This window comes from Ambystoma mexicanum, chromosome 12 (genome assembly GCF_040938575.1).
Source record: "Ambystoma mexicanum isolate Mex_15411 chromosome 12, UKY_AmexF1_1, whole genome shotgun sequence".
Classification (NCBI taxonomy): domain Eukaryota; kingdom Metazoa; phylum Chordata; class Amphibia; order Caudata; family Ambystomatidae; genus Ambystoma; species Ambystoma mexicanum.
Window position 1 is genome coordinate 164,622,128 of NC_090936.1, and position 22,434 is coordinate 164,644,561.

Here is a 22,434-nt window from a genome sequence, read left to right on the forward strand (position 1 = left end):
GAGTTCATAATATTTTGCCTTTGATGGGAATGGGTTTTTACTGCCAATTACATTTAACAGGTATTTGATGCAACATATTTGTAAGACCATACAGCTTATAGCGATTTTGTGCCCAAAAGCAAAGAGGCACAACATTGGTCATATTTGAATGTGCCACAAATGTTTAAAAAATGCAGCTGAAAAAGGCGCAAAATATAGTATTTAATTAATCTGCCACCTTTTAAAAAATATCTGTGTAAACCTTTGATATCCAATGGACGCATAAGCAGTGGATCAAATCACATAATTTATAAGAAGGAAGGCCCTTTGAGATTGTTTTCAGCCGGTGGTCATAATAAGGGCATTAGAAATGGAAAATCTGTGTTATTATTAGCTAACTATAACTATTTAAACTAAGCATAAAACCCACACAATGTAGATATATGTAGCACAGTATTACCTATTTCAACTGCAAAATTTAGAAATCAATGCCGCAATATCCTGGGGGAGGTGATTTTTTGTGCACGATTGACTCTACATGAAAACACCCCAAAAGGTTTGCACCATTCTTCCACACAATGGGGGTAATTACATGGATGCTGGTATGCCGCCCAGCTCGGACTGGCCAATAGGTCAATAGGCCCATAGCCGTACCAAAAATGAAAAATGTTGGCGTGGGGCAGTTTCATTGGTCAAAATGGGCCACTTCCTTGGCCAATGTAAGATAATAAGATCGTTGTTTTGTCCTCCCTTGTTCCCCTCCATTGCCTCGTCGCGCTCTGAAACATTTGTGTATGAGCGCGATACAAATAAAATATTGTATCAATGTGGGCCAGTTTGATGAGTTACTTCACTATGCAGCTAATAGTTGTGACCAGTGTTGGCAAATACATTTTCCTTAAAATGCACAATTTGTGTCACATTTTATCAAACTCCCCCTTGGGTACCATTCAAACAGTGTCACAAAAGGAATGAATAGCCATTTGCACCGCTAGGCCACTTTTTCATTGGTGCCCGAGACAATGTTATGTCCCAGTCCGACTCTGTAGCGTGCTGTTAATTCCGGCAGGATACCGGCAACCCTGCTTTACTGTCTCTGCCAACCGATATCCTGGTATTACTGGGCGGTGGAGTGACTGTGAGTTCCCATTCCCATGGAGGGATGGGATTAACTGAATCACCTGCACCGTTAGTAACAGTGTCAGTGATTCAGGCATTTGTTTGCCGGTAGGGGCCTGAACTCCAATCTGTGGCCCCCACTGGCAAACTTGAAATGTGCCGGTCCGGTATAAATGGCGGAGAAGGAATGACCAGCAATTTTACCAGCAATTTTACTGGACCGATAACTACTAATGAGGCTCAACGTGTACGCTTGATGTAGGGTTTTAAGTAGGGTTCTGTGTTCAGCAGCAAAATGACCAGGTGTAAGGACACTGCATTCAACATTTCCCAATGGGCCACATGGTTCTACTGCTCACCACCTTAGACCTACCTGTCCTCCCAGAGGCGCTCCTTTCTGCAGACAAGTCTCCACTGATGGTTTTGACGAGCACCTGATAAAGCCGGCCGGGCACCAAGCCACCGAAAGTGACCTCTGTGACCCCAGGCTGTGAAGTTTTGATTTCTTTAATTGCGTTGAGATGAGAGAGCGAGATGTTGCAGAAATCAAAGCTGCCAGAGGGCCTCTTCCATGCGACTGTTATTGTGTCCAAACTACCGCCATTAATCACAGTCAAATCCGAGACTGCTGCAGGAGCTAAAATGGGAGGAAAAAAAAGAAGCCACAGGGTTACCAGAAAGTCTGCGTCAACACCTCACTGTTTACCTAACGACGCGTGCCGCGTTGGACGTTCCCACAATGCGGCGGTGATTAGGCCCAAAAACATAGCAACAAGGCCTCATGGCCTGGGCTGGAGTCTAATCAGAAAGGAAATCGCCGAGCAGCCTCTCGCAACTCACACTCACACTCACGGGCTGGGAGGAAGCCGGCTTACATTCCCAAGGAAGGAAGTCTGGGGGGCCGCCCTGCGATATGCGGCGACATTCCAGCCGGGGCTGCTTTCGGGGACACACGCACACTGCTCTGGCCCTCTCAGAGCGCGCTATCACGACATCCGTGCGCTTTTATGTGGCGCTTTCTAGCAAAGGCGAAGCCATCCCGCGGTACTATCAATAGCGCTCAGGTCCCGAATGCCCAACCTATATGAGAGGAATTTGGTCTCCCGAAAATATTGCTGAAAGGCTGAGTCAGGCCCACAAGGATTCAAGCGTCTGACCTTCAGGGTCACCTACACACGCACACGCACCCGCAGATGCCTTTAGGTTGGTTCTATGTCATTTTACTGGTGTTCATTTTTTCCATGGATTTTTTGCCAACAAAAATACTTCAAAAAAAATCATCGAAATTATTTTTTTTAAATGTGGGGGTTCTCCTATTAAACACCCAATTTCTCTATGTTGTTACCCCAACCGAAAATCGGCCCTACCCCTTTTATACCCTTACCCACTCCCCCATATACATTTTGATGAGTTTTTCGTTGGATTTTTCCGTTTGTCGACAGTCATTTTTCTGATGGTCTATTTGCCGAAAAAAATCCATCAAAAAAACGACCGTCGGCAGAAGGACGGTATACGCTTCAGGATATCCACAATGCATTTATACTGAAAAAGAACGACTTACAGTGATTTTCAGCGTGTATCCAGTGCTTAATTTGTGGGGGTGTTTGCCGGGGTTCGGCCCTGGCACTTATTTTTGAGGTCCGGCACTTAGTGTCTCAGACTTGCTTTAATTATGAAGTGGTGATAATCAGTGCATCCCTCAACCACAATGAGTAGGTGCGGGCTGTAGTGCAACCCCAAATATGCCGACACTGTGTGGAGCAGCTATGAGCGGTGGCAGCAGTGGTGGGGAACTGCCCACCCGCAGGGTCATCACAGGAGTGCCAGAAAATATTTGAGTCCTGGCACTTCTTTTTTTTTGTTGTTTTTTTTGTTTACAAATTAAGCACTGCTGACATCATATGCCGATTTGTTGGTGATTGGAGAAAAGTGTGCAGATTTTGCTCTTTGGTGAGTTGATGAGCCAAGGCGTGAATCACAGGTGTTCTCCAATACTGTATTTCAAGCCTAAATTGCCTTCCATCTGTATCTTACAGGTAATTTAGAAATGCTTTGTGGCGCATGTTGCTCATTCTTAATACAAAAATGCCTATAAGTGATTATAAAACACTGTGAAACTTTATGATGGCATAATATCTACTGATAGGAGTGACATTTTTTTTATTTGACTTAGCTGTAAAAACAGCCTTTCAAAATTTACAAAACAGAGAAAAAGTTTACAAAATAGAGAAATACCCTGACACTGCAGATATGATTGTGTTCTTACCTGGAAGTATAGATGGAAGCTTTCAACTACATGGATATTTTCTACCCAGGGGTTCCTAGTGATGTTTGAGAGAGTAGTATAGGATTTAACCGGGATGGAAACAGAGATGTAAGAATCTCACTTATCAAAAGGTGCCCATCTACCCGGTTGTGGCGTGTAAGGCCCCCCTCGCGATCCCCTTTCCACTCCATGCGTTATCAGCAGAGGCCAGGGTAGGGGAGGTCTGAGGGGCACATGCACAGCTTGGGTTAAATAAAATACCCCAGGTAACAGCACCCCCTTCCTTTGTCTCCCTCCTTCCCACTGTGCACGCCGGGAAACATCGGTGGTAGGGAAATGCCGTATTCACCTGCTCTAATGCAACATCATTGATAGATTGCTTGCATATCCCACTGGCGTGATGCCACAGCAGGGCTATGCATCCTCTAGAAACATCTGTATGTGCCAGTGGGTTCCTACGCCACACACAGCAATCGGGCATGCAACGTTGGGCATGGGGGTGCTATTCATCTACTGTAGATCCTCAGCCAGCATTTCTACATTCCCTATGGCAGTAGATCTTAATTTGCCATGACGGCGTTTTACACTGTCACTACTCTTTCTTAGCACTTTCAAGATGTCCCTGCATTATCAATAGGTGGTGTGGCCCAGGGAACACACCGGAAATTAATGTAACCTACAAAATGTACAGGAGTTTAAGAGGGGAACCCCTACATGTTTGGGAAGTCGTATCAGAGATCACCTATAACTTTGAGGTGGGCTTACCGCCCTACTGAATCAAAGCATCCGGTCAAATTAATATCAGGTTTGTGAAAATATAAAACTCAGACCAGACAAAATAAAAGCTATGAATAGAAATGAATGAACAGGAGATGTCTGAGATTGAATGACCCATCATTACACAATATCATTGATGGATAATAAAGAATCTCTGTCTGCTTCCAATCCGAGTGCGGATACCAATAACATAACAATCTACCGAGATATGAATACGTTCATGGTAGGCCAGAAAGGTAGGGCACTCTTTCTGGATGGTTATAAAATGGTAATGCATATCACCATTATCATCAGTGTTAAATACATTCGCTGGATTTTCACCTCCAGTTCAGAGCCACATCAGCGAGACATTGTGGGGATGCAGATTAGCCCAACTGCAAGCCTGTTGCTCCACCAACTACAGGATGATACCTTAAGAACGAAGTCATTTATTTGCAAGTTTCTCATTCTTCAAATTACTTCATCAGGTACAGGAAGAGAATGAGGCTCTTGGAATAGCAGGCCAGCCTAAGGATTTACCTATGGAATGTCTTATCTGTTTGTGTCGGCTTCTGATTTAGTCCCTTCTCAAAGAACCTGACACTGCTGAAGTTTCCCCACTCGTTCACATGCCATGACTTACAGTGGCCCATCCCTTCGTGCCACTTTGCAGGCAGCCCAGCAGTGTTTCATTCTCTTCCCTGCTTGTAAGTCGTTTTCAGGGCCCCATTTAAATCTTTGGGACTGGAATACGTGGGGGAACTTCTGAAGTGCAAGGCTCACACAACTTTCACCCCAGTCTCTAGGTAGAAGAATGCAGTTGAGATGATTGATTGTGGTGAACGGCCAACCACGATCTGGGCGTCACCCAAACCCCACGTTGTGCAATGCCTGCATGTGGCTTCTGACACTCTCTCAGGAAGGGGGTATTACTGTTAGGGGCCTCCACACAACACGTTTGAGTCCAACTTCCCACCATGCACTGCACATGTTCCTGCTTCGATCGTACCTGTCCGGACCAGTCGGGAGCTGTAGTTCTCCATCCCTGCAGCCTGGGTCACTACAGTGACGTTGTACAAGTGCCCAGCGGTAAGCCTGTGGAAGGTGTATGAGGTGACATCACTTGCCAAATTAATATCTTGAAGTGTTTTCTCTTTATCCCTTAACAGCAGCCGGTATGAGTCCAGATGACCCGCACCGCGGACCCAGGAGACGTGGAATCTGTCTGTTTGACTGGACGTCTGCATATTTGCCACGGACGATGGAACTGGTAAAAAAACAGAAACAAATATTAAGGTCTCCCTCTCTCACATAATAGGCCTAAAGCAGCATGAACACTCATTGGAGAAAGAGTGAGTTTGCATGAGTGCCATTCTCTTTCACATGCATGAGTAATTACTGAAGGATAACATTTTAGTAGCTGTGAAAATGTAGTGGGCCCCAGATGTAGTGGCAGACGTCAGAAATATCCAAAATGGAATATATTGCTTGTACAAAATAATGTTAGATAAAAAGAAACGACACATAGACTCTCGTGTGCATTGAGATTTCGCAAAAACCTATGAGCCATGTTCATACACACTCCATGACTGAACACACAGAGATTAAGTTATGGCATGCTCCTTGGAATTAGTAAACTCTAGTAGACAACACAATTTAACCAGATTATGCGATTAATTAGCTACTAATAAAGTAAGTGACCGCTCTAAGATTCATTTAGAAACACCACACTTCCAGGCAGTGCCGGATTAAACCCTGTGGAGGCACCAAAGCAGTTGAAATGTTGTCCCCCCCACCCTTGCAAATTATCTCCTAATACGTTTTTACCAGCCAACAATTTTAATAAACCAATTTTATTACAGTCTGTAAATTGCACTTACGTAGTTTGTACCATATTTCTTTTACAAACTGACCGCTGTAATAAAATGAGCTTTGAAGAGACAAACTGTTCTGTGAATCTGATGTCTCTGGCTGATGTACTGTAATTTTTTAATGGGTACAGTACATCATTACAGTATTTTCTCTATAGAGTCTTTAATATAAAGTTTTCTGTTCTTTGAGTCGAGTCATTTTTTTCTATCTTTTGGAATCAACTCAAGAAAACCTGATTGTAATTTTCTTTCAAGATCAAATCAATATTATTTTGATCCGTTGTCGCAGGGACCCTAAAAGGATTGGGGGCCCATCGGCCAGTGACTACTTTGCCTATTTGGTAATCAGGGTCTGCTTCCTGGGGCGGACATAATTCACTAGGAAGGGGTATTGGCATTGTGGTTGCAAGACAAGGATTTTGTTGAATGCCTGTCCAATCGTTTTTAATTTGCCAATATAGAAAACACCATATCACTGGCCAATCACCTTGGGAAACTCCAAAAGAAAATTCACCTGTGGGGCGGCGGGGCCGACTCAATACTCTGAATCACAGCAAACAGACACTCTGCTGCAGCATGCGCAAGGTCTTGAGTTTCATGCAATCCTGGGATTCACGGAAGACTCCAGAAATGATGTACAACGGGGCTGGGACCTAAAATGTCTGCCACATTGTTAGCTCCTAACATGCCTCGAGAAAAGGGGGAGAAACAAAGAGGTCCGCAAAAAGGGAAGGGCAAAGGCTCTTGGAAAAAGACTGAACACATGAAACCCGAGGTGGGTAACCAGAGTGTATGTGGTCATAGAGGACTGGGATGCTAAAATATGCAGCAATGTCGCACTATTTAGAAAGAGGGATCCGGGTAAAAAAAAGGTGGGAGGATCAGGCAACTGCTTGCCCTATGCGCTTCTTTACTGAAACTTGAGCGACTCGATTGTTCCCGACATGACTCTGAGGGGCCACGCTCCTAAATGTATTCTGCCAGAGAACCCTCAGAGGCGGGACCAGTCGGAATAAGAAGACCCTGCATGAAGCCGGTCCCAAGGAACTCACAGCCCCACTCATGCTGGCCAGGTTAGCCAGAAGCACTATTCCTGGACACTGATTCTGCTTATTCCAAGGACCCCATGGTCGTCTTCTTCTGTTGACTGGTTGTACCAACAAAAAAAAGAGAAAAACCCAGATCTGGGCTCTAGTGGGCTTCTTCAGAGAATGCGGGTGGGAACCCTGCCGGTAGCACTTACATATTCCTTTTGCGATTTGTTTTATTTCTGTTGCACTGCATGCAGGGTCACGTTGGCTGCAAGTACTATACGCCCGGATTTGTATTGAGGAAGAAATCAACTGCCGTAAAACAAGTAAGATAAGAATACTCCTCCAATGAATGTCTACCTCCAATAGGCTTCAACCTCTATGCCTCGAAACACATTGTGGAGAGGCGCATTATAAAAACCCAATAAATAAATAATAAAACCCAATAAAAACTATGGTGCGGAAAAAGAAGAAACGCAGAGAAAGCCTGAAGGGAGAGCGGAGGATGATGCAATCTCTGGGACTCAGGGGCCTACAAGCTGTAGCTCTGCAGATATTTTGGACCAAGTCTCCCGTGATCCCTCGCCATTGTGTATGTTGTCTAGGGCTGATGGGAGCTGTAGTCCATCACATCTGGAGAGCCAAAGTGTGCAGTCCCGTGGCATAAACTGTCAGGTGTTACATTGATAATGAGCTGCTTCTGGGGACAATCATTACATAATTGTGAACATACTGGATCAACACTGTTTCGACGTGAAAGTACAAAAGAGTGACATTTTCCATGACGTGGGAATACGAAGTCTGCCGATGCCCTTTTCTTGTTCTAAAATGTCAAAAAGTAGAGATTCAATCGCTCCCTCTAAAATCAGAACACACTGTCCTTGCTGAGGCTACGCGGGCACTCCCTTCCTGTACTTTCCTGCAAACATTCTTCTGTGAGGGAGTGAAGAGTTTATAAAAGGGTGTGTGTGTGAGGGTGGGTGTGTGGGCCTGTGTGTGTGCCTTACACACGTGAGATCATGAATGCCTCCTTTCCAGGAGGGTTAAGTCCACCTGCATTGAGGAAAGTCTTACTCACCTGATACCATCAATGATTCTACTGGTGTTATTTCACCAGGATCATAGCCGAAGCAGTGCCAGAACGCATGCTGCCCCGGGTAAAGTGCCACGTGCGTACACCCTGCTTTACAATAGAGCCAAATATAACGTGTTGAGGTTGCAATAGATGTCCCCCTGCATTCTGATCCCTTTTCCTCTAAAATGGAAACAAATGTAATGTTTTGAGGGTCAATCTGGTGCCTCTCTGCTGGTGGCGCCCCAGGCAGCCACATAGAATTGCCTAATTGTAGCGCCCACCATAATTCCTGCCTGAGCCGTGCCTTTTCAGAGGCTTTAAGAGGGGGGTGTCCAACCAAGAACCTTTTGAAAAAATAGGGATACAGCAGATAAAAAACAAATACATATATATATATATATATATATATATATATATATATATTGGATAAGAAGACGTTGCTTTTGCAGGAACAGTTCTGAAGGGGAGCATGTTCCTCAGCAGCAGGACATACATGTATTTGCCCATCCTAAAATTGTGTGCACGGTATTTACAGGGGATGCACAGCAGCAAAACGGCAAAGGAGAAAAAGCGCCAAGGAGAGGGCGGCGCGTGGCAGCACCCATCTCTGTGCTTCTGCTGGGACTAGGAACATGGGAAGAGCGGGTTTGAAAGCATGGAGTTTCAGGAGGTCCAGAGGAAAGTGTTAGGGGCCTGGGGAGAGGGTACGACGTTCATTCATCGTCAGATTATTTTTTGATGAGTTTTTTGCCCTTATTTTTTGCTGTTTAAAAAACGAATCGGAAAATATAGAGGTGCGTGGGGGTTGGAAATAGACTTTAAACTATACGGGATGGTGGAGTTGGCGGGGGGCACCCCCCAAAAACATGTTTCGATATGTTTTTTCAAAAAAAGAAATTTCGGCAAAAAACGAATCGAAAAATACTCTGGTGCTGAAGGGACATAGAACCAGGAAGAGGATAGTGAGGGTAATTGTGACAGCAGGGCACCTCCGAGTCTTACGTTTCTAAATAGTGACAGAGTGGGCTCTAGTTTGCTGTTTCTTGCAAACCTATGGAAGGGGTGTTCAAACACCCTTGAGAAAGTCGTGATCAATCTGACAAACCGGGGCCCTCCCTGGAGGACCATGGAGAAACGGCAGGGAATTGTCGTTTTCCCAATGAACATAAAAAAGGACTTCCGGTGACTCTACCGTGGGTTCTGTTTGCTCCACATCTTCTGAGAAACGATCACCTGTAATAGATTGTTTACAAGCAGGAACCTACCAACACATTGGCACAGTGATGCCAAGGCAGTCACTGGCTGCCGTTCGGATTAATGATTGTTAATGAAACTGGCTTCTTCTTGATGCTTTATCTTAGAAATGTTTCATTAGCTGCTCCATTGAGTTAATTGTTGGCAACACACCGGAGATGTGGGCGCCATTTTAAAATAATCACAGACAAAATGACTGATTGGTATTTTATACACTTCAATGATTCACGTCCTCGTTTGACTCCTAAAATTGCCGATTACATATATATTGCTATTTTCCTCCTTCTTTTGAGCTGGTTATAATTTAGGCACGATCCAGCCATGACTACCCACAGATGCATGTTCTAATAGATACTGGAATCCAACATGGAGTCCCTTTTTGACTACATTACCTTGGAGTGGTATACATACTAGTGTTGTGTAGGCGGCCCAGCTGAAATGGGGGGAAATTGTGATAAGCCCCGATGTATGAGGTCCACACTGGCTTGGTGTGAGGATTTGGAAAATGGATGTAAAATTTTGAAAATGTCACTATAGTTGAACCCCTCTGCAGGACTAGTGAATGCATGCAGCGTTCCCAGTGCGTTGACCTTCTCCTGCACCTATAACATGCATGTAGATTGTATTTCCCCTCTGTCCACAATTCACAGCCCCACCAGCCCAAAAATCATGTTCCCCTAACTCCCTCCCCAAAAATAAATACAAACCTAATTTCCTAGTTCTACTCAGGCCCCAGTACCGAATTCTAACTTACATGCATGAAAGAACAGTCTTATGTAGGCCAGCTCTGAAAGTGAATCGTACCGACCAGGGGGTGCATATACAGCACAGGCACACATAAGCTTTGTTGGTCAGAGGCATTTGTCTCGATGTGTATGCTCACTGGGACCAGGTTCTATTGTGAGGGTCTAAGGGGCTTCCAGACCAGGTGTGAATGTTAGCTTTATATTGTAAATGCAAAAGAGGTGGCACTCCAAAGTCAAGCCCTACTTTATTCAGAGAGTCGAATGGGCAATTTATTCGCAATCGGTTGCACTACAACCATTATTGAATGGGCCATCTCTGTGTAAACTTTTATTGAAGTGCTCCAAAGTGCAGGCAAGTGCATAGAAAAAGGTGGGTCTGGAACATACTACATCCAACCTTCTGGGCCACACAGCCCTCTTCAGGATCCCAGTCCACCTACATGACAGCCGTAGGATTTCGGCTTCGTCCTGGCTATTTGGCACCCATGTGTCGGCCCTTGGTCTTCTTAAATGAAGGTTCTTTTTTCTCTCCAGCAGTTTATACATTTCTGGACTGTTCCAAATGTGTCTTTATCCTTTTTGAGACGTGTTCGCTTGCAATGGACACAAACGTCAGATATGGGCTCAGTACCAGATGCACCTTGATAACCCAATCGATGCTTTTCTATGATTGGGGTCCACGACACAGAAAATGTGACCAGAGACAGCACTGAGTGTTCACATCACCCCCTTCGTAACATCCAGTGGTGGAAATTGACTTTTACTGGGGATCCCACCTAGCGCAGGGGTAAAGGAGGTTTGAGGCTTTCAGTGTGGGGCGGGTGGGTTATTTTAGTCACCCCCACAAACATTTGCCTCTTAGCTCTGGAAAATAGCCGAATGACTTATAATGTTGTCAGCAAAGTACAAAATGTGCACACCTTTTAAACCCCAAAAAATGCAGAGCAATATTTCCTGGAGAGTGCAACATTGACATGGGATTTCAGAGGGCCCCAGCTTTGACCCTCAAGCGGTTTTGTGGGGAAATGTCTCGCCTCTCAACCTTGCAACCACTGTTGAAATCCCGGCACAGAACACTCTGCTGTATTCGAAAATAAATGTAAACTGCACAAGGGAGTGCACATGGATTGTCCAGGATCGGGGAGCAGGATTGGGGAGACGGATCCCATGTCCGGGAAGATCCAGCCCAACGAAACACTGCTAACATCCATCTGCAATTTTCAAAAAGAATATTTTAATATAATGGACATAAGAAAAACTTAGCTGTACCTGTAGATCCTCTGATCCGAATGGCAGCGGTGCTCTTGTTTCCAGCTATAACAGTGATGGCAAAGTTATAGGTGCCACCAGGGGTAAGGCCAGTAAATGTGGCTTCTTTTTTCATAGCATTTCCTGGAATGTGAAGGGTCTGAATCTTTTCTTGGTTGGAATCCAATAGCTGGAGATCATACCAGGTCACCCTCCCGCGGGAGGTGGTCCACCACACCTGCAGACTTGTTGAAGTGCTTCTTTCCTTCTGAAGTTCAAACTTAGTCGGCGGCAAAGGGTCTGGAATGAGAAGACATCAGATTATTGCATGCTGGCAATGGGATCAACAACAGTACAGCTAATCATCATTTGGCCCTCCAGATGTTTTGGACTACAACTCACATAATCCTTCACTTCAGATTACGATGGCTACGGAAAATGGAACTTGACATCCAAAATATCTGGAGGGCAAAAAAAAATGAGTGACCATGATTTACAGTGTCTGGTAATAATATGTGTGGCAGATCAAAACGTAATCCACTTTGGTGACCGACAAGATCTTCATGTCCATTCTCAATTCCCAGGGACACGCTTAAAGAAAATACAGGAAATCTTAGAGTGGACTGCTGTAGAAGCCCAGAAAGTACTAATTCAACATAGAAGTCTTCTTAAAAGGGCGGGTTGAAAGAAGTGTTATGATTGCAAGAAATAAGAAGTCGCCTAAGAAGTCTTACGGAAGCCTGCCTCGCAACCTTGGAATATTAGGGTTCAATTTATTTATATGTCTACTGGCGCTCACACCAACTTAATCAGAGCATGTGTGGCTAATTGAAAATAAAACGAGAGAAACACAGTCACTGAAGCCGCTGGACTATGCCAACCTGGGGAATGGGTGCAGTGCCATCTGCCCTACTGTCTGTCTGCTGGAAACACCCACATTTGTAGGTGGTTTTCAGCAGAATGGATTGTGTTGATGTACCTCTAGTGAGCAGCGTCTTCAAAATGCTCACACAAATGTTGGAGCAAAATCTTTTGCCGGACATTAACCTTGGGGAGGGTCTGAAAGTAAAGAAGGGGAAAGCCGAGCTGAAAGACTAGTAGCTTAAGGGCAATAGTTGATCTGCACCATGCTTTCCTCTCTGCCACCCTCTTCTTCTCGGGTATCATAGCCACATTTTACACAGTCGTTCACAACACATTGTAGGCTGCCACGCCCAAGCCGGGCATCACCAACTTGACACTCTAGACTTACCTAGCCAACTGCTACTTCATCCCATTGCCACCATCTCAGTGTGTGCCACTCAAGGTTCTTCTTTCCTTGAGCCCTTGATCTATGGCTCCATGCAACCGACTCTGAGCCATTCCCTCTTCATGGCGCGCACCCTACTACCTCTTTGATCACAACAACCAAATTGCATTCTACTTTCCCTTGCTTACAGATTTTCTTTGCACCCACAGCTTATCTGTCCCCTTTCCCCACATCGGAAACCTCATGGGTTTATTTACTTAGTGAAATGAAATTCCCTAAATTACATGAGGAGAACCATCTCCGGTTCCCGAAGCACCTCGAAGCCTTCCTCTTTGCCTCCGCTTTCTCTCCCCCTCTCCCCTGCTAAAATCACTGAACCTGCACTAAATCTGCAACTGGCCCAGTCACTGATCTCGGTCCTTGGCCCAGCTCACTCTTCCCTGCACTGCCTCCCTGGCAACCCCTGCACTGCGGGACTGTCTCTGTATCCCTACAGCCCCTCTTCCCGGCACTTACCTTGCACTTGCCACTAGCTGGGCCTTATTATTTATCTTGTATTCTACTAACCCTGTACTGCACTTTCCCATCTCCCTTTCCCCTTGCACTTTTCCTTTCCCTTCTACCCTTGCGCGATCTGAATGACACTTGGCCTAGTAGGATCGTTGTCTGTCCCCCCTTGTTCCCCACCCACCTCGCCTCGTCGCGCCTTGAAACACTTGTGTATAGGCGCGTTACAAATACCATATCATATCATCATATCATATCATATCATATTGGTTGGCTCACCAGCCTCCTCCATCTTTTAAAACCTACTCAACATTCTCAGGATCCTCCCACACCATCCCCTCTGCCGGGGCACTGGTAGTGCTCTAGAGAGGAGAAGATAGAGCGCTGCAACATTACCCTGCATGGTATCGTCCCAATACTTATTTCAGCTCCTTTATCAGCCATGTCCTATTTTAGTACTCTAGATCAACATCCACCTGTGTAAGTTGCATTCAGGTAGACTATTGTACATTAGCACCCTGATGGGGCAGCCAGCCAATCAGGTGGCTATGAACACAGGCTGAAACCAGCAATCTCAGCTGGCGTTTCAAGCCACCTCATGACTGGTTCCCCCAGCTGCCATCATTCTCCCACCCTCTGACCAATTATTTTAAAATGTATTTTACATTCCCCCCACACTTGTCCCATTTTGTAGGCGGCAAGTGCCACCACTGCAGCTGCTCCTTTGTCTCTGCTACCGACGGCTGCCATGGAAAGGGAAGACGGGGCTCGATATGGAGCCCCATCTACCCTTTCCATGGCAGCCATCTTTGAACAGTCTCTTCATTCCATGAACGGGACGCTGCGAGGCGTCCCGTTCACAGAACGAAAATACTTTCAATTAGCCCCATCCCAGCCCTTTGAACAGGTGCTAATAGTGTTAAGCACCTGTTCCAAAGGCTGGAATGGGTGGTAACGTCCCAGTGCCCTTGTTATAGGCCCTTGCTTCTCTCAGTCCTATAACTTGGGCTGCCGGCCGTTACCACACGTTCCAGCACTTGGAACGGGTGCTTAATGCCACCGTACAGATCCTTCACTCCAGCCTGTGTGCCCAATCATGTCACCACGCACCCTGACTTGCACTGAACATCTCTTTCCACAATCCCTACCACTGTCTTCACTCTAAAAGACAAACCATTGCCTTAGGCTTAACACTTGTAACTCCTCTGTGGCACCTCCCAAGTCAGATACATTTTTCTCACTAACAACCCCTTCACTTGACTCCCCTCAACCACATCCCGAGATATTCCTTTTGCTTGTGAATTTTCAAAGTGGCACACAAGAATCTCCTCTTCCATCTGTCCCACCCTTCTACCATCCCTGCCACTTCAATGACATTGCCTAGACATTTGACATCAAAACCACTGGGGACACCAGTGAAACATCCATAGCATCTTGTGGTTCATTGGTGTCCGCATGGAGGAGGCATGGCTATGCTGCTTGTACATTATGTCTTGGTAGATTTCGATACTCTGAACTAAAGAGTCCCCTACAGGTTTATACAGTCAATAATTGTTCCTCGAGGGGCATTTACAGAGATTTTTCCTATGGTGAAAAATTACAATATCCTAGAGACTATCTGAGATAGATTTCTAACACAATTTTCCACAGGGTCATCACAACGTACAGTGAAGTCCTTAATTAATAGGAGGACCATTTTGAGTGAAAATCACTAGTAGGGGCTCCAGAACCCTTGCCCAAAGGATGACGTGCAAAAGACGCGCCACATTGGGCGATGCGCAGTAAGTACATCAGGGAAGAGGTGTGGTGACTTCAATGAAGATGGAGCGGTGGTCGGTACGGGTAAGTATGGGCACTGGGGAAAGCAAGAGGAGAGGGGTCGGTGGATGGAAGGGGCTGCCAGGCCACACAGGGGAATTGGGGCGCAGGGGGGCCCCCACCCCGAAATGGGCAAGGGGAATAGAGGGGAAGTGAAAGAGCTATACTGGTGTGGGAAGCTTTTAGCGGGAAGACTTCGGCAACGTTGCTCTCTCATTCGTGTGCTTTAATAAGGACAGTCGAGCCAATATGTTTTCGGACTCATCCAGTGTCACAACAGCTCTTGCCAGCACCCTCTCAGAATGAGGCAAAGCTCTGGTTGCCACGGTGCAGTATGGACCCAGGTCACGTGCTGTTTACACCGAACCCCTGTTTCTTTTCCCTACCAGACAGCTTGACAAAAGGGGTTCCCTTGCTGCGCCCAGGTCAGAAGAGATCAAGTCTACCCCAATTAGACTAGTAAAGCGCGTACGATTATTTTGACTCGGACCTCAGCATCGCCACTCAGATTGGCGCTATACTAAGCTCAGGCTCGCTGAAATAAATTGCTTGCATCGTGCACTCGATTGTTTAATGCACAGCGAACCCCTGGTACTAATGACTGTTTGGCAACTACATGCCGCAGAATAATCCTTCACGGTACTGTGCTTATGACTGGTTCAAGCACCGGCTTTAAGTCCTGTGGAATCTTTAATATCACACTGTCGAAATAAGTGAAGGACTTCCACAGCACACGGGCAAACGATGGACACCTGTTCCAACAGCCCGTGTACTGCACTGTGCACATGCAGTTAGAGAATAGGAAAGGGGGTGTTTGCAAAACGTCTGTGACAGTGCGCACGTGGCAGACACCCTATTTTTCATTCAGGGCCGCTGCGCAGGTTTTCTTCATCCCAGGTTAAGCAAATTCTTGAAAATCGTTTTCTCCTGGGAATAGGACCCAGTTTGTCGAGAATAGGACCCAGTTTGTCGGGAATAGGACCCAGTTTGTCGGGAATAGGACCCAGTTTGTCGCTGATAGGTACTCTGGGGTAGCGACCTCTGCTGGTGCTTTAGGTGGGTGCCTTGTAATGCTGGCACAACGTTGTCACATCGACAGTCTTTTTTTCTATGTTTTTTTTTTTACTGAATTTCTTTTTCTTCTAAAAAACCTCAATCGAAAAATATGTGAGGTAGTGGATAAGGGTATATGAGGGGTATGGGAGTAGGAAATAATGTTACATTTATTGTGGAGGGGAGTTTGTGGGGAGCCACACAAATAAAAAAGTAAAATGTTGGTGAGTAAAAATAAAAAAGGCTTTGGTAAAAAAAAAAAAAAACATTGGAAAAAAGACTGTTGTTGTAGTAACATAGAAGTAACATAGAACAGCAATTCTGGCCATAGAAATGGGCTCGGCTTCAAGTATAATTATAATGTCCTTGATCAGGGGCCACAGGTACAGTACTTTGACATATACAATGACAATGCACCACTTTCAACATAGAGAAAGTGAGTTTTTTTGTGAGATGATATCACCTTTTTATTGAATATACTGTTTCTCAGCAAACAGACGTTTTGGCTGCTCTTATGGGATATTCTGGCTTCTATTGTGCATGATGGGTATAAATTGAGGTACAGAATATGCGCCACTAAAATGGAGTGCCTCGGGGACGAAGATATGTCTTTATTTTATGTGAAACAATGCAATGGGCTGTGTCCCCATAGCCTTGACCTCCGATGAAAAGTTGGGATGACAATGGTTGCGACCATATCTTGAGATCATTTAGGGTAAAACCCTTTTATATGGCTTACGTCGCTTTTGCGCTTTGCTGTTCCGGAAAAAAAGAGGGAACCAGCCATATGCAAATCTGCTTGATAGGGTCTAGCTTGAGCTGCTTGCCTATGCCTTCCCTCACTTCTATGTACAGGAAACACCGTCTGCCATGTTTTAGCCCCTTTGTTCTTCATTAGTGATGAAGTGCAGCTCCTGAATGCTACCAGGACTAGTCGCAACTATTTGTATCACAAACAAATACAAATTCAGATCAAAGCATTCCAAAGATGATGATTGGACTGCTTGGCCTGGGTCCAGATGACCCACATAAACCTTATCCTTCCTACAATACCCGAAAGCGACTTTTGTACATCTCACTTTTTTCTGATCTGCTAAATCGACCACCTCATTCTCACCAACTCCTCACCTTGGCACTGTTTTGGGCCCAATTCTGATCTGAAACACATCAGTCACAGTCTTTCCAGATGCTATTCATCATTTCACCACTAGTTGGCTCCTTGTCTTTAAAGGGGCCGGGGGTCGAACCTTCCCAAAGACCAAGACAATCTGAGAGTCTAAAGCAAAGAACAAGGTCCGACTGCATTTAGTGGCACAGGTGATTTGATGCACATTGGAATGGTAGCCTTACTTTGCCTGTTGGTATTTGTATGCCTACCACTCGAAACTTCTCAACACAGCTAGACCATACCGCACTGAACGGAACTGCCTAATTATAGCCAGAACCATAATTGGCTCCGGACTTTATTACTGCAATGCCCTCCTGGCTGGCACCGCCACAAAAAATATCGAAAAGCTCCAAATCATGCAAAATAATGCGCTCCGGGCTGCCATCGGCATCCCCAGAAGAGACCACATATCAGCTGCCCGGAAAAAGGCCCACTGGCTCCCCATTAAAGAAAGGGTCATCTTCAAAACCCTGGCCCTCACTCATAAATGCATCCACGACACAGCCCCCCAATACCTAACACAAAGAATCACTAAACCACACATGGCAAGACCTACCAGAACCCCATACACCAGCCGAATCATTGTGCCTAAGATTCTGAGAGCACGGGCCGGAGGCTCCAGCTTCCCTTCATCGCTACTACCCAACGGAACTCCCTGCCACCCCACCTCAGAGAAATAGCATCCCACCTAGTCTTCCGCAAGACAAATAAAACAATGCTGTTCGTCTGAACCTGACACTCTAACCTTTCAGAGTACCATCCGCCGTATTCCAAAACGATGATTGTAACTGTATCTAAGATCTTTATTACCTGTAACTACTGTACGCTGTACCGATTCAACTCAACTTTGCCGCACTGAATGTAACTTGTAAGCAAAGTATGCCATTTGCTCGCACAAGTTCAAGGCTCGGGAGGATAGCTCAGGGGCATCGTGCTCACCTTGGAAGCAAGACGACACGGAGCACCACAGGTTCGATCCCCAGGTGTGCGCTTAGAAACCTCTGGGTGTTAGCACGTTATAAATAAAATATCATATCATATCATACATGTAACTAAAATACATTCATGTAACAGCGCCTCAATGCCCCCGGGCTGCCAGTGCGCTTTATAAATGCAAAAAAATACATTAAATAAATAAAAATGAGCACTTGAAGGGTTTGATACTGTAGTGGAGTACAAAATGGTGTGCTTCCCTTTACAGCATGTCACATGACAAGTGTCCCATTCACTCGGTCATGGCATCAGTAGTGTTTGATTCTGTCCGAGGCTACAGCACTGTCAGTCGTGTCTTAGAAACCAAGCTCAGGTACGGTGCTAAGCGTGATTCAAACAACGAATTAAATAAATATATTACAGCCACAGCCCTTTCTATTCTAAGTTTCCCATTCGTTCTCTATTGGCATTGTGGGGGTTCCATACTCTACAGTTGCATTTTACGTGTTAGTGATAGCCCTCGATAGTAACACGGTGTATGTTCTTATATTTAGCACCAACACCTCTGCCATTGATGGACATGGTCCAGGAGGAACCATTGCCACTCATTGGCACCACTGTGTGAGAGAAAGGTCATGGACATGACTACCTTACCTGCCACCACAGTGCAACGTGGCTCAAGACGCAGGGGTCAGGACCTGATGCTGGAAACTGGGTGGAGGTGCAAACACTGGCTTTGGGCAATGACGCTGGTGGATGGCAAATAGGTCTAATGAAATTTGGCACCCGAAAAACGCCCATTCCTCCTTGAAATCCCTTTCCATGGTTCCTCCCTGTAGTAGGAAGGATTGCTCGTCCCAAGGTTCCAAGGAAGAAGAGCACTGGTGTCCACTTGCCGGACTACCCCTTGCAAGCCATTTTCCTGGAGGTTCAGCTGGTCATTGTTAGCATTTCCAAACACTCACCTGGCAGAATGGCATGCATACTGTTGAAATGTCCGGTGTTACTTGAACCATATCAAGAATAGTACACGAAAAGTCCCCTATGATGGCTCAGATGAAAAACATGACCACCTCTAAAGACCAACAATACTTTATGCGTTCACGCTTCGTGGGGAATATCCAGCAAATATAGGACACGATTAACACATTCTTGCAGATGCTCTGCTGGCATCCCTGGTCAGCTTTCGCCCCGCCCACCCATTTTGTTGGGCAAGTGTCCCTCAAAGCAACCTTGGACCAATGCCCGAGGCTCTCCCAGATATACACACACATGCCTCTCCTCTTGACGAAATCCTCCCTAATAACTGATGACTCCTTCCAGCTTGTATGTGTCTTTAATTACTTTATACAGTTACTTATTTATCAATATCCGCAATATCCTTGTGAATCGATATTTGCAAAAAAAGAACCCAAAAAATGTAATCTTCATTTCTGTCTGTGCATAGTGAATAACTGCATTGCGACGCACTTCACAGGGGGTAGACCGCTATGGAAAGGGAAAACGGTCATGCCAATTGACATTATTAAGCAGGATTCCAATATGCTCCCTGGGGGTCATAATATGTTTCAAGCTAAAGCTCCCATCTGAGCTTTCTCAGTAATAATAACACATACAGTATTATTACAGGCATGCAGCACTCTTCTCTACAGGAGAGTGAAAAGGCGCCCCGAGTTTCTCGTTAGGTCTACTGAAAATGGAAAAAAGTATTAGCTCAACTAAGGGTTAATCGTCAAGACAACAGAGCTTGCATCTTGTATTGGACAACATTACAGATGTTGATGACAAGAACACTGCATTTGCTTGCAGTGGGAAGAAAAGTGCGTTACTGTTTAAAGGGGTTAACTAGCACCACATAGCATTCTCCTGAGACTGCCACCTAAACGTTCAATCCTGTCCAATACATGTCCTTCATGTTCGCCCTGATGCCCGAGGGTATAAATAAATAAAAGTAAGCCGAGGTTCTGGAATGTCTCGTAGATAGGATTCAGTCCTCGGTCAGTCTCAACAACAGGTTTCTAAGTATCATGACTTGTAACATACATTCAGTGTCAATCATATGACGGCAGTTCAGATTTGCAGCTATACAATCACACACTTTTCTGGCAGCTGAGATTTTTATTTCCAATTTCACAGCACTTGGTTGGGACCATTTTGTTTTAAATGATATAATCAGTGTACAGAACATTCACGTGGGGGAAAACCCTCACTCTCTGTGATATCACCTTTCCAGGACATGTAGTCGCAGTAGGTCTGGAGGCCACTGGCTCCCTCAACACAATGCAGTACCTTTTATAGCCAAATGAAGAAAGCGCCATTTAAATGGCGACATTGTGCACCGTTCAATGTGTTATGGAGACGAGGACTTTGTTCAAGCACTTTATTTCCAAGGAGAAATCGTAGAGCCCATAACAAGCAGGAACGTGCTACCTTCACTTTGAGCTGCACAAACTATTTATAGTTCACAATGGAAAGGATGCGTGCTCTAAAAGGTTCACTTGGTGTGCGTGGGTGTGTATCTGACCCGCTTACAGAATGGCCTGTTCTAACCGAACTTTTAGAAGGTGCCCAACTTTTTAAAGAGCCTGTTTAAAAATTATGAAAGGGCCTTTTTTGCAGGAAATTATTTTGATGATGAAATGTAGTGCCTCCTGCAAGTGTATTTTCACCATAATCAACCAATTGGCTTATTTTATACAGAAGAAAGTAGCGGCAGGCGGCGCAATCTGCGCTGGCCGCGCCGGCCAATGCGCCTCACTAGGCACAGGGAGGGCCTGGCGCAAGGGTGATAGGTTAGCACACATCCCTTCCTGCACACTCCTCCCTTGGCACAATGGCTGACGCCATCAACCACTCTACCCATTCGCTAACAGATTCTTGGCAAGCTGCCATTTGCTCGCACAAGTCAAGTGCCATAAACTGCCAGCTAGCCGTTTGCTTGCTGCCCACTGACCATAGCCATATTCAGCTTCATGTCTTTGAAAAAAGTCTACTCCACTGTTCCCTTCCTGGCCTTGTTTCTTACTTAAAATACAAATGTATGTATGTAATGTTTCTGCAAATGTCTGACACCTGCCTCATGTAACTAAGATCATTACCTGTAACAGCACCCTGATGCCCTTGGGCTGTATGCGCGCTTTATACAGTTTAAAAATATATAAATAAATAAATTACCAACTGCAGATTGACAGGGAGAAAGAGAGGTCTGTTTTAGCTGCTGAATGGAGTGCTTAAATAGTGCATTAGAACACCTTCTTTTGATAGCAGACTACTACATTTCAAGCTTCTTTTTTGCTTTTTTTATTTTTTATTACTGTCTGAGAGAACTCAACATTTAATAACACAATTACGTAGTATGCGTCCTTTAAAATGCGCTTTCTCTTTAAATACACAATAAATCACAATACAGCAATCCTTAAAAAAACATAACATTTCGAATACATACACATTAAAATCAGTGTTACACATTGAAATTATCCTTAAAATTCTTCGAAGTGCAGTGCTGATAATTGCCAGTACTGTCGAAATAGACAGTCCTGCCAAACAGCTACACCAGATCACATCCTCAGCCACTCCTGAAAAAGGGAGGAACAACTTTTCCAAGGACACCCTTTGCAAATTGCCTAATGCCGGGCAATCCATCACACAATGTTTAATGGTGTTCAATGGTCCTGCATGTTTGCACAGCGAGGATATTTTACCGCATCTTATCATCATTTATTTAGAATACAGCAGGTTCCAACGGAAGCGCACAAAAATTGCACAGGTGAATTTATTCGGGTATATACTAAAAAACGGGACTAATACGCCCCTCCTTTTACAGTCCTCTCTTAAATGTACCAATGAAGGATAAGAATGCAATAACTCCATCGTCATCATCCAGTCATGTTGATATAATAATCGTTTTCAAAGTCACTAATTTGTAGGAACTGAAATCAATGCCTGGGGTTTGGACTGAGGAGGAGTTGCTCCGCCCGCAGAGTTCATAGGAATGTGAGGCCGCTGCTCAGGAAAGTGTCCTGAATAGACAGCACAGCCGGGCTCGGACTGGCCTCTGGTGCAATAGGGCAATGCCCGAATTGTCAGCCTATGTGCAAAGTGTGGCCCAGTTTCTTTGGCCAGAGTGGGCGAGTTTCATAAGTTACTGCACTAGTTTTAACCAATGCTACTAAGCAAAGATGCTTTCAGATGCCTTATTTGCAACACGTTTTTACCAAAAACTCAAGCATGGGTAGGACTCGAACAGTCTGTTCTGAAAAGTAATGAATTACAACTTGTGATTGTGGGCTACTATTTCATTGGTGCCTGGGCCGATATTATGCCCCTGTCCAGCCCCGAGCACAGCCCCTGGTGTTGGTGTA

General features: G+C 45.1%; 1 protein-coding gene across 2 annotated transcripts in view; it reads right to left on the reverse strand.

Annotated features, from left to right (window-relative positions):
- Positions 1-22,434, reverse strand: part of PTPRB (protein tyrosine phosphatase receptor type B) — a 442,488-nt gene that overhangs the window by 186,218 nt on the left and 233,836 nt on the right. For both annotated transcript variants that reach the window (XM_069628245.1, XM_069628246.1), the window contains 3 exons: positions 11,367-11,645; positions 5,130-5,387; positions 1,472-1,735 (listed from right to left, as the gene is read on the reverse strand). In XM_069628245.1, the coding sequence (XP_069484346.1) occupies positions 1,472-1,735; positions 5,130-5,387; positions 11,367-11,645 (801 nt within the window). The remainder of the gene's footprint in view (positions 1-1,471; positions 1,736-5,129; positions 5,388-11,366; positions 11,646-22,434) is intronic.